The sequence below is a fragment of the Corylus avellana genome, chromosome 10 (genome assembly GCF_965113065.1).
Source record: "Corylus avellana chromosome 10, dhCorAvel1.hap1.2, whole genome shotgun sequence".
Taxonomy (NCBI): Eukaryota; Viridiplantae; Streptophyta; class Magnoliopsida; order Fagales; family Betulaceae; genus Corylus; species Corylus avellana.
In genome coordinates this window covers 4,962,311-4,974,894 of record NC_142499.1, presented here as the reverse complement: position 1 = coordinate 4,974,894, position 12,584 = coordinate 4,962,311, and the positions used below count along the sequence as shown (strand labels likewise).

The window sequence follows — 12,584 nt, the reverse complement described above, 5'->3', positions numbered from 1 at the left end:
AAGGGTGAGCCGTGCTGCTGAAAACTTTTGTGAAATTGTTTTGGTTCAATGTAACCAAAACAGAGCATTTGCAGTACAATTTATATTATCTGTACAGTTTGAAGAATTTGAAATTGCATTTGAAACTTAAAATCTAGATGCTGTCATTGATCTCTATGTGACAGAAGGTGATGATAAGTCCATGTCTGCTGTAGCCGACTTTGTCATTCTCTCATCTGCATCATCCGCAGAATTTGCTGTTCCATGAATTTTGGCTGCTGCATGCATGACTGTCGGTTGTTGCTGTCTGCCTGTCTGTTTTATCCCATGTTGGTTAGCATTCCCCCTCAAGGGAAGGGTAACATGACAGAAGTTAACCTTTTTGTGAAAATATCGGCTATTTGATGCAGATGTCTCGACTAACTACCTTTCCACACACAAAATTGAAAAGTCCACCTCAATGTGCTTCGTGTGAGCATCAAAAACAGGATTCGAAGCCAATGCTAATGCACTGATGTCGGTGGTGGAGCTAGGAATTTGTCTTAGTAAATGTAGAAATTTGTAGAGAATAATAAAATATGGACGGGAGAGGAAAAGTGGAAGCAAAGACGGAGAAAATGGATAAAAAATTTTGAGGTAATTCGGTGTTAGAACCTTATGTTTACTTCTATGAATTGTCCTAAGGAGTATATTGTACTTTCATTAACTTGTGTTGTTTTTTGTGTTTACTGTACAAATGTCTATTTTATAGAAAAACTATGGTATTGAGGGAAAGACAAGTATGATAATCAAATATCTAAGATTTAATTTCAATCAACTCTAAATGGTGAGTATCAACGTAATATTAAATATATATTATAAGAGTAATGATAATGAAGACATTGGTGTGAGTGAACAGTCAGTCCCTCACGCAGATTTATTTTATAATATAATTTTTTTAATATTATTGTTCATAGATTTTTTTAATAATATTTTATATTATAATAAATCGGCGTGAGTGACTGTTCGATCACTCACGCTAGTATCTCTATTATCACTATTCATATTTACAATATATCTCCTCAAACTTAAGTGGGCTTTCTTTTTTTTTTTCTTTGCTGCATTTGATCTAGTGCGGCAATAATCATAATCTAAGTGTGAGCTCAGTGCTGATTAAAGAGGAGCTTCTTCGATTTTTCATATACTAATCAATCTGTCCAGGCTACCCACAGCCACAGGTTGACAGGTATAAAGATTGGTCCCGTCTTATTTTCGGCCCATGTACAGGCCTTTAAACGAAAAGTTTGCCAACCAAAAATAAATAAATAATCTCACTTAAAACTCCTGAATTACCATGCATTTTTATAATACTCTCTTAAATTTCAATTTCACCCCTTAGCTTTCAATTTGATGCAATTGACTCATCTCCGTCATTTTTTTTTTCCCCATTAAACCCTAATGAAAACCACTCAAAAAATTAAATTACCCTTCACTTTTTCCTTTTTATTTTAATTTAAAATTACGGGTAAATTTAAAATTTTATAAAAGTTTAAGGAGTATAAAAATTATTTCATCACTTTTAATGTCCAGATGAAAATGGGGTAGATTGCATCAAATTGAAAGTTTATAAGTAAAATTGAGATGTTTTAAAATTTATAAGTGTCTTTTCAAATCACGTAGTAGTTTAAGGATTCTTTGTAAAATTTTCTCAAAAGAAAAAAAGTTTGCCCAACCAAATATAATCCCGTTAAAAATTTGTACTTAACCCATATACTATATAGGCTGGTGGTCCAGAAAAGAAAATTCATTCAATACTATATATATATGGAAGACATTAATGATTAATTATTGAGTTAGACCCTAACTAATTTCCCTATCTTTCTTCTGACAAAGAGAGCATCATCATGGCAAATCTCATTGTTCAAGTTTTCTGGTGATGGCCATTTTGACTACTCTTCACTCTTGCATGAATTGAAGTACCATACAAGGAAAAGGGTCAAGTTGTATAACTAATTAATCATGGAACCGACAATATATATATTAATAAATAAAACATATTTTAAGTGATTAGTCACACAAATCAACTCCAGTAGCCTATAATGTCTTTACCCCTTCATCATCTTCTATGGACAACATCATCATCATCATCACCTTGTTATGAAAGCACTAACCAGTAATTCATATCATCTAACAAAACTCTATACACCACATGCTTTGACAAGTACATGGCAATGCAGAAATCGACGGGTTATTTTGTTTTGTTCTTCTTTTGTCCTGCGTCACATGGCCTTCTTAATAACGAGCTTGAAAATTTTCAAAACCATAATCATTGTAATACAAAAGGGAAGGGGAGTAATTTAGATTAGCTCGTTTAAATTGTCACGTTATTTAAAATTTTTAAATGAAGATGATCGGATGCGGTGATGTGCATTATATGGTGATGTGCATTATTCCAAGTAGGAAAATATCCATTAATTTGAGCTGCAAAATTAGCTATCAAAGGGATATGAATGACAAATTATGAGGGAAGAGAATAGAGTGATCCATTGCTTGTTAAAGCTACCCACAACCAACCCCCTCCCTACCATCCAATTTTAGCTGCGATCCTCCAATAATTGCATATGCAAACAAAAATTGAAGATTCCATTGATTTTTTATGAATACTTTTGAATACATCACCATAAAGTTTCACAAAAGCACTTATCATACTCAGCTTACTCAAAGAATAAAAATAAAAAATAAAAAATAATTGCGAAAAGATGTAAAGAATATTCATAAAAGAAATGGGATCTTCTCACTTCTTGGTTTCTAGATTTTTCTTCTGGGAGTTATTAGTTTTACATGGTAAATACAGCAAAAAAGAAAAAAGAAAAAAGAAAAAAAAAAGGCATTTTCAATAATAGTTAATATTTTGTATTAACTTTTAATGAACAAAATAATAATTTGTTTTGACAAACATATACTAATACTAGCAATGTCTTATTAATAAAAGGTATATATTGCAAATCGGTAATATTTAATTAAGTATGCTTTTTCTCTTGACCTTCGGCCCAGGAGGGTTAGATCGTTGTGGGAATTATCTCTCACGGCCTGAAAACAAGATAAGAGAAAATATAGGCTACCTATATCTTAGATCTAGTCTATTTTTTTGAGGTCGGAATAGATCTGTTTTATAACTGAAATTGTGCATGAATTAGCGGTAACTGCAGTCATAGATAGACTTTGATAATAAACATTTTTTTTTTTATTGCATTTATGGCTTTGTAATTACATAGCCTTATATTAGAGCTTTATGCACTGTGATTTTAGAGCTGTATTGCTCTAGATTTTCTATGGATGAAATTTGAAATATTTCCTTAAAAAAGAAAAAAGAAAAGAGTTGATCCAATTGGTCTGATTTATTTCTTGGATTCAATAGTTGTAATGGGCTCATCCTCTTTTAGGTTACATTAAAAGAGCCACTAAATTTGACCAGTTAGAGTTATTAAGGACATTTTAGTGATTCAATTTGAGCCTCACATAATGTAGATAGATAAGAACGAAATTTGATTCCTCTAGAATCATCAAGGATATTTACTAACTGAATTGGAAGAGTTTGTGGTTTACACGTATGTGTATAAACAGGTTTTAGTGATTTTTTAAGGCTTTTTCCCGTAAGGTTGAAAAATATTACATTCATTGTGCTTTATTTTTATATAATTTTCTATTTAAAGATGAAATTGTGATTTTATAATGACTACATCAAAATAGTATCGAAATTTATGCGGATGGATCATTTTGTTATAGAAGTATATCACATGGATTTTATAAACTGATTTTGAAATGAGTAAGGGTGTGTTTAGCATTGTGATTTTACAGACAAAAAATGTAATTTAAACCAAATCGCATAGAGAAGTGCTAGTGAGACAAACAAATGAATGCAGAAAAATTTACAAACTAACCTGGCAATAGTTTTTAAATTAAAAAAAATGCAATTATCTCTCACTCGTCTGTCACTCACGGTTTGCCACGTCAGTTTGAAAATTTTTTTTGGTTCATTTATTTAGCTTCCTACACTCCACGCATAAAATGAGTTGTTTGGAATTGTATTTTAAAAAAATCATGTAGAAAAAATCTACGTTTTTAAATTGAAAATAAGGATGTGTTTGTTTAAAAACCCTATTTTGAAATCGCAAAATCCAAACTAACTATAATTATATTTAGTAAACTATTCCCAAATGTGATATGACAGTTAAAATCATCAATAAATCAAAATTTAATAATGATCATCTCAAATTCAATAATAATTTTAAATAACATGTCTTATTTAGAATGAATCATAACTAATCGATTACAATAGTAAAGAGTAATGATATCATTACTCCAATAGTCTACCTACTATTTGAAATCACATTAATTAATTTATTACAAGAAGAAACATATAGATTAGTTTAACAAAAATTTACCTTAAAAAATATCTCAGCATGTCGGTCGGCCATTAGGATGGAAAGGTTCTCATAACCTGGTAATATTTCAATTGGTATAATTGTATTTCAATCTTATTTGTCATTGAAAGAAGAAAAAAGAAAAATGTAAAAAACTAGGCTTGGCTCTTCGCCTAATCCAAACAGGGCCTTGTATAAGGTCAGCCATGGCCCTATCTATTGAGAAGAGATTCTTCAAGAGAAAGTGGAACCACCATTGATGGAGGCAAAGAGCTACACTGTACCACCATGTATAGCTGGTGTCCAAACAAAGCAAAAGAATATCTGACCAAGAAAGACACATGTAAAGGACAAACCATTACATGCCCCTTTGTCTTCTGTACTGAGTAGACTTACATCACCTGTCGGTCTTAGATTTTCCATGCAATCGTGCTCCAGGAGTGACACGTGCAGTTCGATACTCAGGGTGCCCGTTTCACTAACGTGGTTTTAGACAGGTGTCGGGCGAAGGAGATGGAAGTACACAACTTCGAATGTTTCAGGCGAAAGAGCATCAAATGTACTGCAAAATACCAACGGGAAAGGGTTTTCTAACTTTTCTTTTTGCCCTTTTTGGTTTTATTTTTAATTTTTACCTTTTATTGTGCCATCGGTGTAATTTAAAACTACTTTGTAAAAGATGATTGTATAAAAAAGGTGAAACTGATGGCCAAAAAGTAAAAACATGTTACTATCAAAAACTTCAATTATAATTTTATAATATCATTTTTTTTTTACATGTCCACACAGAGAGAGATAGAATTCGAACTAGTGATCTCTACTTTATAAGGTGTGATTCTTAGCTAATTAAGCTATCTCTTAACAACAATTTTATAATATCATTAATGTCTCGTATTTTTTGTGAATATCAGTATGGTCTCATTTAATTTGAATATTGCAATTGACAATCTTATGGTATTTTACCTTATTGACATTGAAGTTGCTTTTGGCTACATATAATTGAAAACCAAAATTTGAAAAATCATGTTGCCAATCAAAAAGACTTGCATTTCACAAGCCCCTCAAGTTTTATTTATTTATTATTATTATTCAAAGTTATTAGGAAGATTCAAAATTCTAAGAATAATATTTTACTCTGAAAGCCTGTTTGAGATTTCGTTTGAGAAATTGGGCTTTTAAATCAAAAGTACTTTTTGTGCCAAAAGTGTATTTTGACAATTTTTAAGCTTTTTGGAATCTTAAAAACGCTTTTAATTTTTTTTACGAAACGAGTATTTTTTATTTAAACGGACTTTTTGAGTGTTAAAAACACTTTTAGACAACTCAATCGTAATCCCAAATATACTCTTAATAGATGATCTTCTTAACAAATATGATATACCCTTTTCAATTTATCACATTTGTTGCAATGTCTTTTTGTTTTTTTAATTTGGTTAATGTATCTTATTATAATAATTATAATGTCTCTCTTTTGCGACTCAAAAGAGTAAAAATACCCTGCATTAGAAAAAAAAAATTACAAAACAAAAAAAAGGCAGAAATATTTGAAAAGACTAAAGTGATGCTTTTATTATTATTATTATTATTTTAATTTTTTTGTCTTTTTTTTTTTTAAATTTTTTTTATGTCTACTGTATAGTATTTTATGTCTACTCCAATAATAGATTAGTAGGATGTATAAACTACTAATTCAATTGAAAGATTGAGAGTTAAATAATAAAAATTGATAAATTGAGGAGATAAATGTAATTTTTTATAGGGAAAAATGTAAAAAATTTGTGTGGTTTACCTGATTTGCAATTAGTTACATGTGGTATTAAAATTAACTCAAACGTCTTTGAAGTATGCCAACAAAAAAAATTTGGTCCCTACAATCAAATTTTGTTTACTAAGGGTACGTTTGAGATTGCGATTTTGTAAGAATAATCTACGTTTTTAAAAGATATCGTAAAACGTAAGACGTTTGGCATTTTGATTTAAAAAACAGTTAATTTAAAATAGAAAAAAAAAATCTATGATTTCAATAAGCAGGTCAAGGGGTGCTTATTTGAAAAAGTGCAAATTTAAACCAAAATCATGAATTTGCGTAACAAATATTTAATAAAAAAATAATTTTTAACATGTTTTACCAAACGCCTTTACAATTTTAAAAAGTAGCGATTTTAAAAATGTTATTTTTAAAATTGCACTTATTGAAACCGTAATCCCAAATAGACTCTGAGTCAACATATTTTAATAGTGTTAAACATTAAAGCCAATAAAATTGTGACATGTGTCATTTTTAAGTAAGTCTTGCACTAACGGAATTTATTAAATTAGTCGACCGAATTTGATTATAAGAACTAAATTATTTTTTTGGCATACATCTTGATACCCTATAAAGCTAATTGTAAATTTGGTAAACCATAAGAACCAATTTTATATTTTGTATTTTTTTCTAATAATATAAACAAAAGAAAGTCCATATAGCGCCTATAGGCGCGCATTAACCTTTTCTTTGGTAGCGACACATCAACGTGTCCAATGGCATAAATCCGGCCCCACTTTAATTCGAAGCTTGCTTGACTAAACTAGACGTAACGTTTATTTAAAGAAAAAAAAAAAAGAAAACTTTGAAAGAATTTTAAAATCTTACAACTCTATAAAAAAATAATGCAATGAATTTAGTAGACCCCCCCATCTGTAGCTCTATTCTTCACGTATACTTGTCGAACCAATTGCTGAACAACACTAGTCACGACTCATGATGTGCCGCTTGACCGTAATCTAACATAATTCCAAATAAACGTGTCATTGTTCTGGTAGGTTCAACAACTATATTTTAATGATAAGCTTAATAACAAGCCATCAAGTTCTCAGTCCCACACACACACCGTGCAGTGTCCGCCAAAGCCTCACTCCCTCGTAGATGTTGTGTTTTGAGTTTTTTCTTACTAATTTATGTGATTTTTTGTAATTTTCTTTAATTTTGTTGCTTAGTTTTTATCTTGATCTGTTTGGTCTTCAGACTCTTTGTCTGTGGAGCGGATCTTTTTTCATTTTCTTTCTGGTTTCTTTTTGAAAACCTTTTTTTTACTGTTACTTTTCATCTAAATTTTCATGATTTTTTAGGAAACCTATTTAGATGTTTGATAAGGGTATTCGTACTCTCGATGATAATATCTATCATTAGTATGTGTTGCGACAAGAGTTTTCTCGAGCAGCGTTCGCTATTATTTATTTATTTATTTATTTTTTATGATCTCATTCTTGCTTTTTGAGATTTGTCTGGTTGGGTTTCAGTAAGCTTATCTTTTTTTCTTTTCTGTTCTCCATGTAACCTCTTTGTTTAATGAATATTGGTTTGTTAAAAAAAAAAAAAAAAATCATTCCTCAGCTTTTCTTTGAAATAAATGAGTAACGCTAAAAAGTAATAAAACATATTTTTAATTTATTATTATATTTGTTTATTAATGCGATACATGTCTTAATTATTATTATTATTATTTTAACAAAGGTTGATTAGAAATTTTTTTTAGCAAAAATAAAAAATAATAAAAATATTTACAAATAATTTTAAAGTAAAATATGCTAAAAGTTATTATTGTGTCATCACTTTAATAATGATGTGGCTTTTAAAATTACTATCGACTTTGTGATTGGTCATTATTAAATTTTGATCAAATTATAATTTTATAAATCATTTTATTCTTAAAATAATATAAAAAAATTATAAGAATGACTTTTAGAATTAATAAATATTAATAAATAATTAAAAAAAATTCAAAACTATTTTTACTTCACGTCCCATCATAACATTTAAAAAGAAAAAAAAAAAACCCCCTCATAAAAACACATTATCCACCATAATCTTCTAAATTACATGCCAAAAGTGAAAGTGGAAGGGTAAAAATGCCAACAGGCCCATGTTAATAAGGTAAGTGACCTACACCCCCACCAACAGGGCCACATGGGGGAATCCAATGGCACGGTGAAAAAGCCCCTCACCCCCACACCACCACCTCAGGTGGGGAGGGAGAAACAAACAACGTTGTTCCCACGTGCGAGGCTGGTCCGACCGTAGTCGTACGCACGCTTGATCAGGGCCCCACGCACCCTACCGCTACTGTACTGTACAGCAACAGTCTCTCTATCTCTATCTCTCACACACACAGAGACAGTCAAAAAAGAGAAATAAAGAGAGAGAGAGAGAGAGGAGCTTCTGTGTATATCTCTCACATATTCATCAGATCCCACCCTGCAAAAGCAAAAGCAAAAGCTCTCTCTCACTTTCCCTCGCTACGCTCTTTCACTCTCTCTCTACGATTTCTCACCTTATCACTTTGATTTCTCTCCCCAAGAAACAACCACCCTATTTTCGTTTGCTTCAACCGGATGAAGAACTCCGGTCTAGGGTTTCGGTGACCCTCTTCTATCTTCAAGGTAATGCCTTGAAACCTTTTGGCTTTCTTTGAGGTTTGTGGCTAAAACTGTTGTCATTTTACCATGCTTTTTTTTCTGACTCAAATGTTTGGTTGCCGTGAAAATTTGTGGGAAATGTAAACAACGTATTTATGAGCATTGTGTTGCTTATGTCATGGAAAAGGAAAGGGAAAGGAAAGAAAATAATTAAATGAACTGAGGCAGATGGATATGTTTCACGTAGTTGAGTGTCGGTCTGTTCCTTTTCTAGAGTCTGCATTAAATGAAAAGAACCAGGATTCAAGCGGTTTTTATTTTTTTAATTAAAAAAAAATTATTTTCCCACGCTTGCTTTGTCGGGTTTTCCGGGTTTTCTCGGCAACCAAACACGGCATTTGAGCGTCTCTTTCTTCTGCACTTCGATCTAAAAAGTATAGACTTGATTATGCTATTCGTGGTTTGTGACCCTGTTTCTTTCCGGTGTTGCTTCTTACTGGTTCCGAACATTTAGATCCGAGGTTCCTAAGGTCATTCTCTACCTTTTAAACCTTCAAGAATTTTTCTTGTGCCAAAAGATCTGGGCTTCTTAGCGACTACTCTACGTTTTACTTTTTATCTGTTGTCGTTTCCAGTTCTTAAAATCAAATTTTAAAAAGCCTTTATTTTCTCATTTTTTGTTTCTCTCTCTTATCTATCGTATTGTTTTGCTTTGAATATTTCATCTTTTTTCTCCCCATTCAAATTTTTATTGCTATTATTATCCTGTTTTTGAGTTTTCCGAATGTTTAGGTAACTTATTTTAATATTGTACAACGGCTACTTGACTCTGTTTTTTCCGATGTTTTAGGTTTCTGGGAACCTTTGAATTATTATAAACTGAGGCCCTTCTTCTATAACATCTAGCTCTTCAACTTCGGCATCAGTTCTTTCCATTTGGGTGTCTCTGCTTTGAACACAGAAGATGCAGAGGCCTCCACCAGAGGACTTCTTGTTGAAGGAGACCAATCCCCATCTTGGGGGGGGAAAGGTCTCCGGTGACAAGCACACGAGCACCTATGACCTCGTTGAACAGATGCAATATCTCTATGTACGAGTTGTCAAGGCCAAGGAGTTGCCCGCAAAAGATGTCACAGGTAGTTGTGACCCTTACGTGGAGGTAAAGCTCGGAAACTACAAGGGTACAACTCGGCATTTTGAGAAGAAGACAAATCCCGAGTGGAACCAGGTGTTTGCTTTTTCGAGAGATCGGATTCAGTCTTCAGTGCTTGACGTATTTGTCAAAGATAAGGATTTGGTAAAGGATGATTTCATTGGTCGGGTTTGGTTTGATATGAATGAGATTCCAAAACGGGTTCCCCCGGATAGTCCATTGGCACCTCAGTGGTATAGGTTGGAGGATAAGAAGGGGGATAAGGTTAGGGGGGAGCTGATGTTGGCTGTTTGGATGGGTACTCAAGCTGATGAAGCATTTCCGGAAGCATGGAATTCAGACGCAGCGGGAGTTAGCGGAACTGATGGTCTTGCTAATATTCGTTCGAAGGTATACCTCTCTCCTAAGCTTTGGTATTTGAGGGTCAATGTAATTGAAGCTCAGGATTTGCAACCAGGGAATCAGGGTAGGTTCCCGGAAGTGTTTGTTAAGGCTGTCCTGGGGAATCAGGCTTTAAGAACCAGGATTTCTCCAAGCAGGACTATTAATCCTATGTGGAACGAGGATTTAATGTTTGTAGCAGCGGAACCATTTGAGGAACCCCTGGTATTAAGTGTAGAGGACAGAGTTGCACCGAACAAGGATGAAGTTCTGGGGAAGTGTGCAATTCTTTTGCAGCATGTGGACAGGAGGTTGGATCATAGACCTGTGAACAGTAAGTGGTTTCATCTTGAAAAACATTTTATTGTAGATGGGGACCAGAAGAAGAAGGAAAGCAAATTTTCCAGCCGGATTCATATGAGGATCTGCTTGGAAGGTGGTTACCATGTCCTGGATGAATCAACTCACTATAGCAGTGACCTTCGACCGACAGCGAAACAGTTGTGGAAGACCAGCATTGGGGTACTGGAACTGGGGATTTTAAATGCTCAGGGCCTGATGCCAATGAAGACAAAAGATGGGCATGGAACGACAGATTCTTATTGTGTGGCAAAATATGGTCAAAAGTGGGTTAGGACAAGGACTATTATCGACAGTTTTACACCCAAGTGGAATGAGCAATATACTTGGGAAGTATATGATCCTTGTACGGTCATAACAATTGGGGTGTTTGATAACTGTCATTTGCATGGAGGAGATAAGGCCGTAGCGGCTAAGGATTTAAGAATTGGGAAGGTAAGGATTCGTCTTTCTACCCTTGAAACAGATCGGGTTTACACACACTCGTATCCGCTTCTAGTTCTACTCCCGAATGGGATGAAGAAGATGGGTGAAATTCATTTGGCTGTGAGGTTTACTTGCTCCTCGTTACTTAATATGATGCACATGTACTCGCATCCACTTTTGCCTAAAATGCACTATATTTATCCATTAACTGTTACCCAGCTTGATAGCTTGAGGCATCAGGCAACTCAAATTGTATCGATGAGATTGAGCCGGGCTGAGCCACCGCTGAGGAAAGAGGTGGTGGAGTATATGTTGGATGTGGGCTCCCATATGTGGAGTATGAGAAGGAGCAAAGCAAACTTTTTCAGGATTATGGGAGTTTTGAGTGGCTTAATTGCTGTAGGAAAATGGTTTGATCAGATTTGCAACTGGAAAAACCCCATCACAACCGTATTGATTCATATCTTGTTTATAATACTGGTCATGTACCCTGAGCTCATCTTACCCACAATTTTTCTATACCTTTTCTTGATTGGGGTTTGGTATTACCGATGGAGGCCAAGGCATCCTCCCCACATGGACACTCGTCTTTCTCATGCAGATAATGCACATCCCGATGAACTTGATGAAGAATTTGATACGTTTCCAACTTCCCGGCCTTCTGACATTGTAAGGATGCGATATGATCGGTTGAGAAGTATTGCCGGGAGGATTCAGACAGTGGTAGGTGACTTGGCCACTCAAGGGGAGAGGCTACAATCTTTGCTGAGCTGGCGTGATCCAAGAGCAACAGCTTTGTTTGTGATTTTCTGTCTGGTTGCTGCTATTGTCCTCTATGTTACACCATTCCAAGTTGTGGCCCTTCTCACTGGATTTTATATGTTGAGACATCCAAGGTTTCGTCATAAGCTTCCTTCAGTTCCGTTGAATTTCTTCCGGAGGTTGCCAGCAAGGACAGACTGCATGTTATGAGCAAAGCAATTTCATCTACAATTGCTTTTGGGTGGGATGAGTTCCCCTCGTTTGGGTTAAGTCAGTGAGAAGATGCAGAAACAAATGGAGCTTGTCTGCTTTCATCGTTTGGCAGATGTTGGATTCTGTGTGTAACCTTCCTCTGAAGGTAGTAGATTTTGTGGATTTGCGGCTTAATTGATGCCATTTTATGGTATTTATGTTTAAAGCTTGACTTTATGGTAATCAGTTATTGTTCATTTATAATTTTGTAGGTTGTGAATTAGCCTATGCTGAACCATCTCCATGCTTAATTATATTACTAGATTTTGCTTGATGGGGCTTTTCATGATAAATTCCTGTATCATTCTAGATGGAAGTAGTTTCTTTTTCCTCAACAACTGATTGACAAGTAAATTGACTTGTAATGAGCCTAAATCTTAGTATTAACTGCAAAATGTGAAGGTTTTGTTAAAAATTTGCTCCTGACATGAATACTTTTGCATAGTGTGATCAACTATGACTTTCTTTTT

The 12,584-nt window shown here is 33.9% G+C and overlaps 1 protein-coding gene across 2 annotated transcripts; it reads left to right on the top strand.

Annotated features, from left to right (window-relative positions):
* Positions 1–8,530: 8,530 nt before the first annotated feature.
* Positions 8,531–12,407, top strand: LOC132191424 (Calcium-dependent lipid-binding (CaLB domain) plant phosphoribosyltransferase family protein). 2 transcript variants are annotated; one of them, XM_059606435.2, is made up of 2 exons: positions 8,531–8,804; positions 9,631–12,407. In XM_059606435.2, exon 2 carries the CDS (start codon positions 9,745–9,747, stop codon positions 12,070–12,072), a length of 2,328 nt encoding a protein of 775 aa, XP_059462418.1. In that variant the 5' UTR covers positions 8,531–8,804; positions 9,631–9,744; the 3' UTR covers positions 12,073–12,407. The 2 variants fall into 2 exon arrangements, with proteins under 2 accessions (XP_059462418.1, XP_059462419.1); XM_059606436.2 differs by lacking the exon at positions 8,531–8,804 and adding an exon at positions 9,293–9,310.
* Positions 12,408–12,584: the final 177 nt, after the last annotated feature.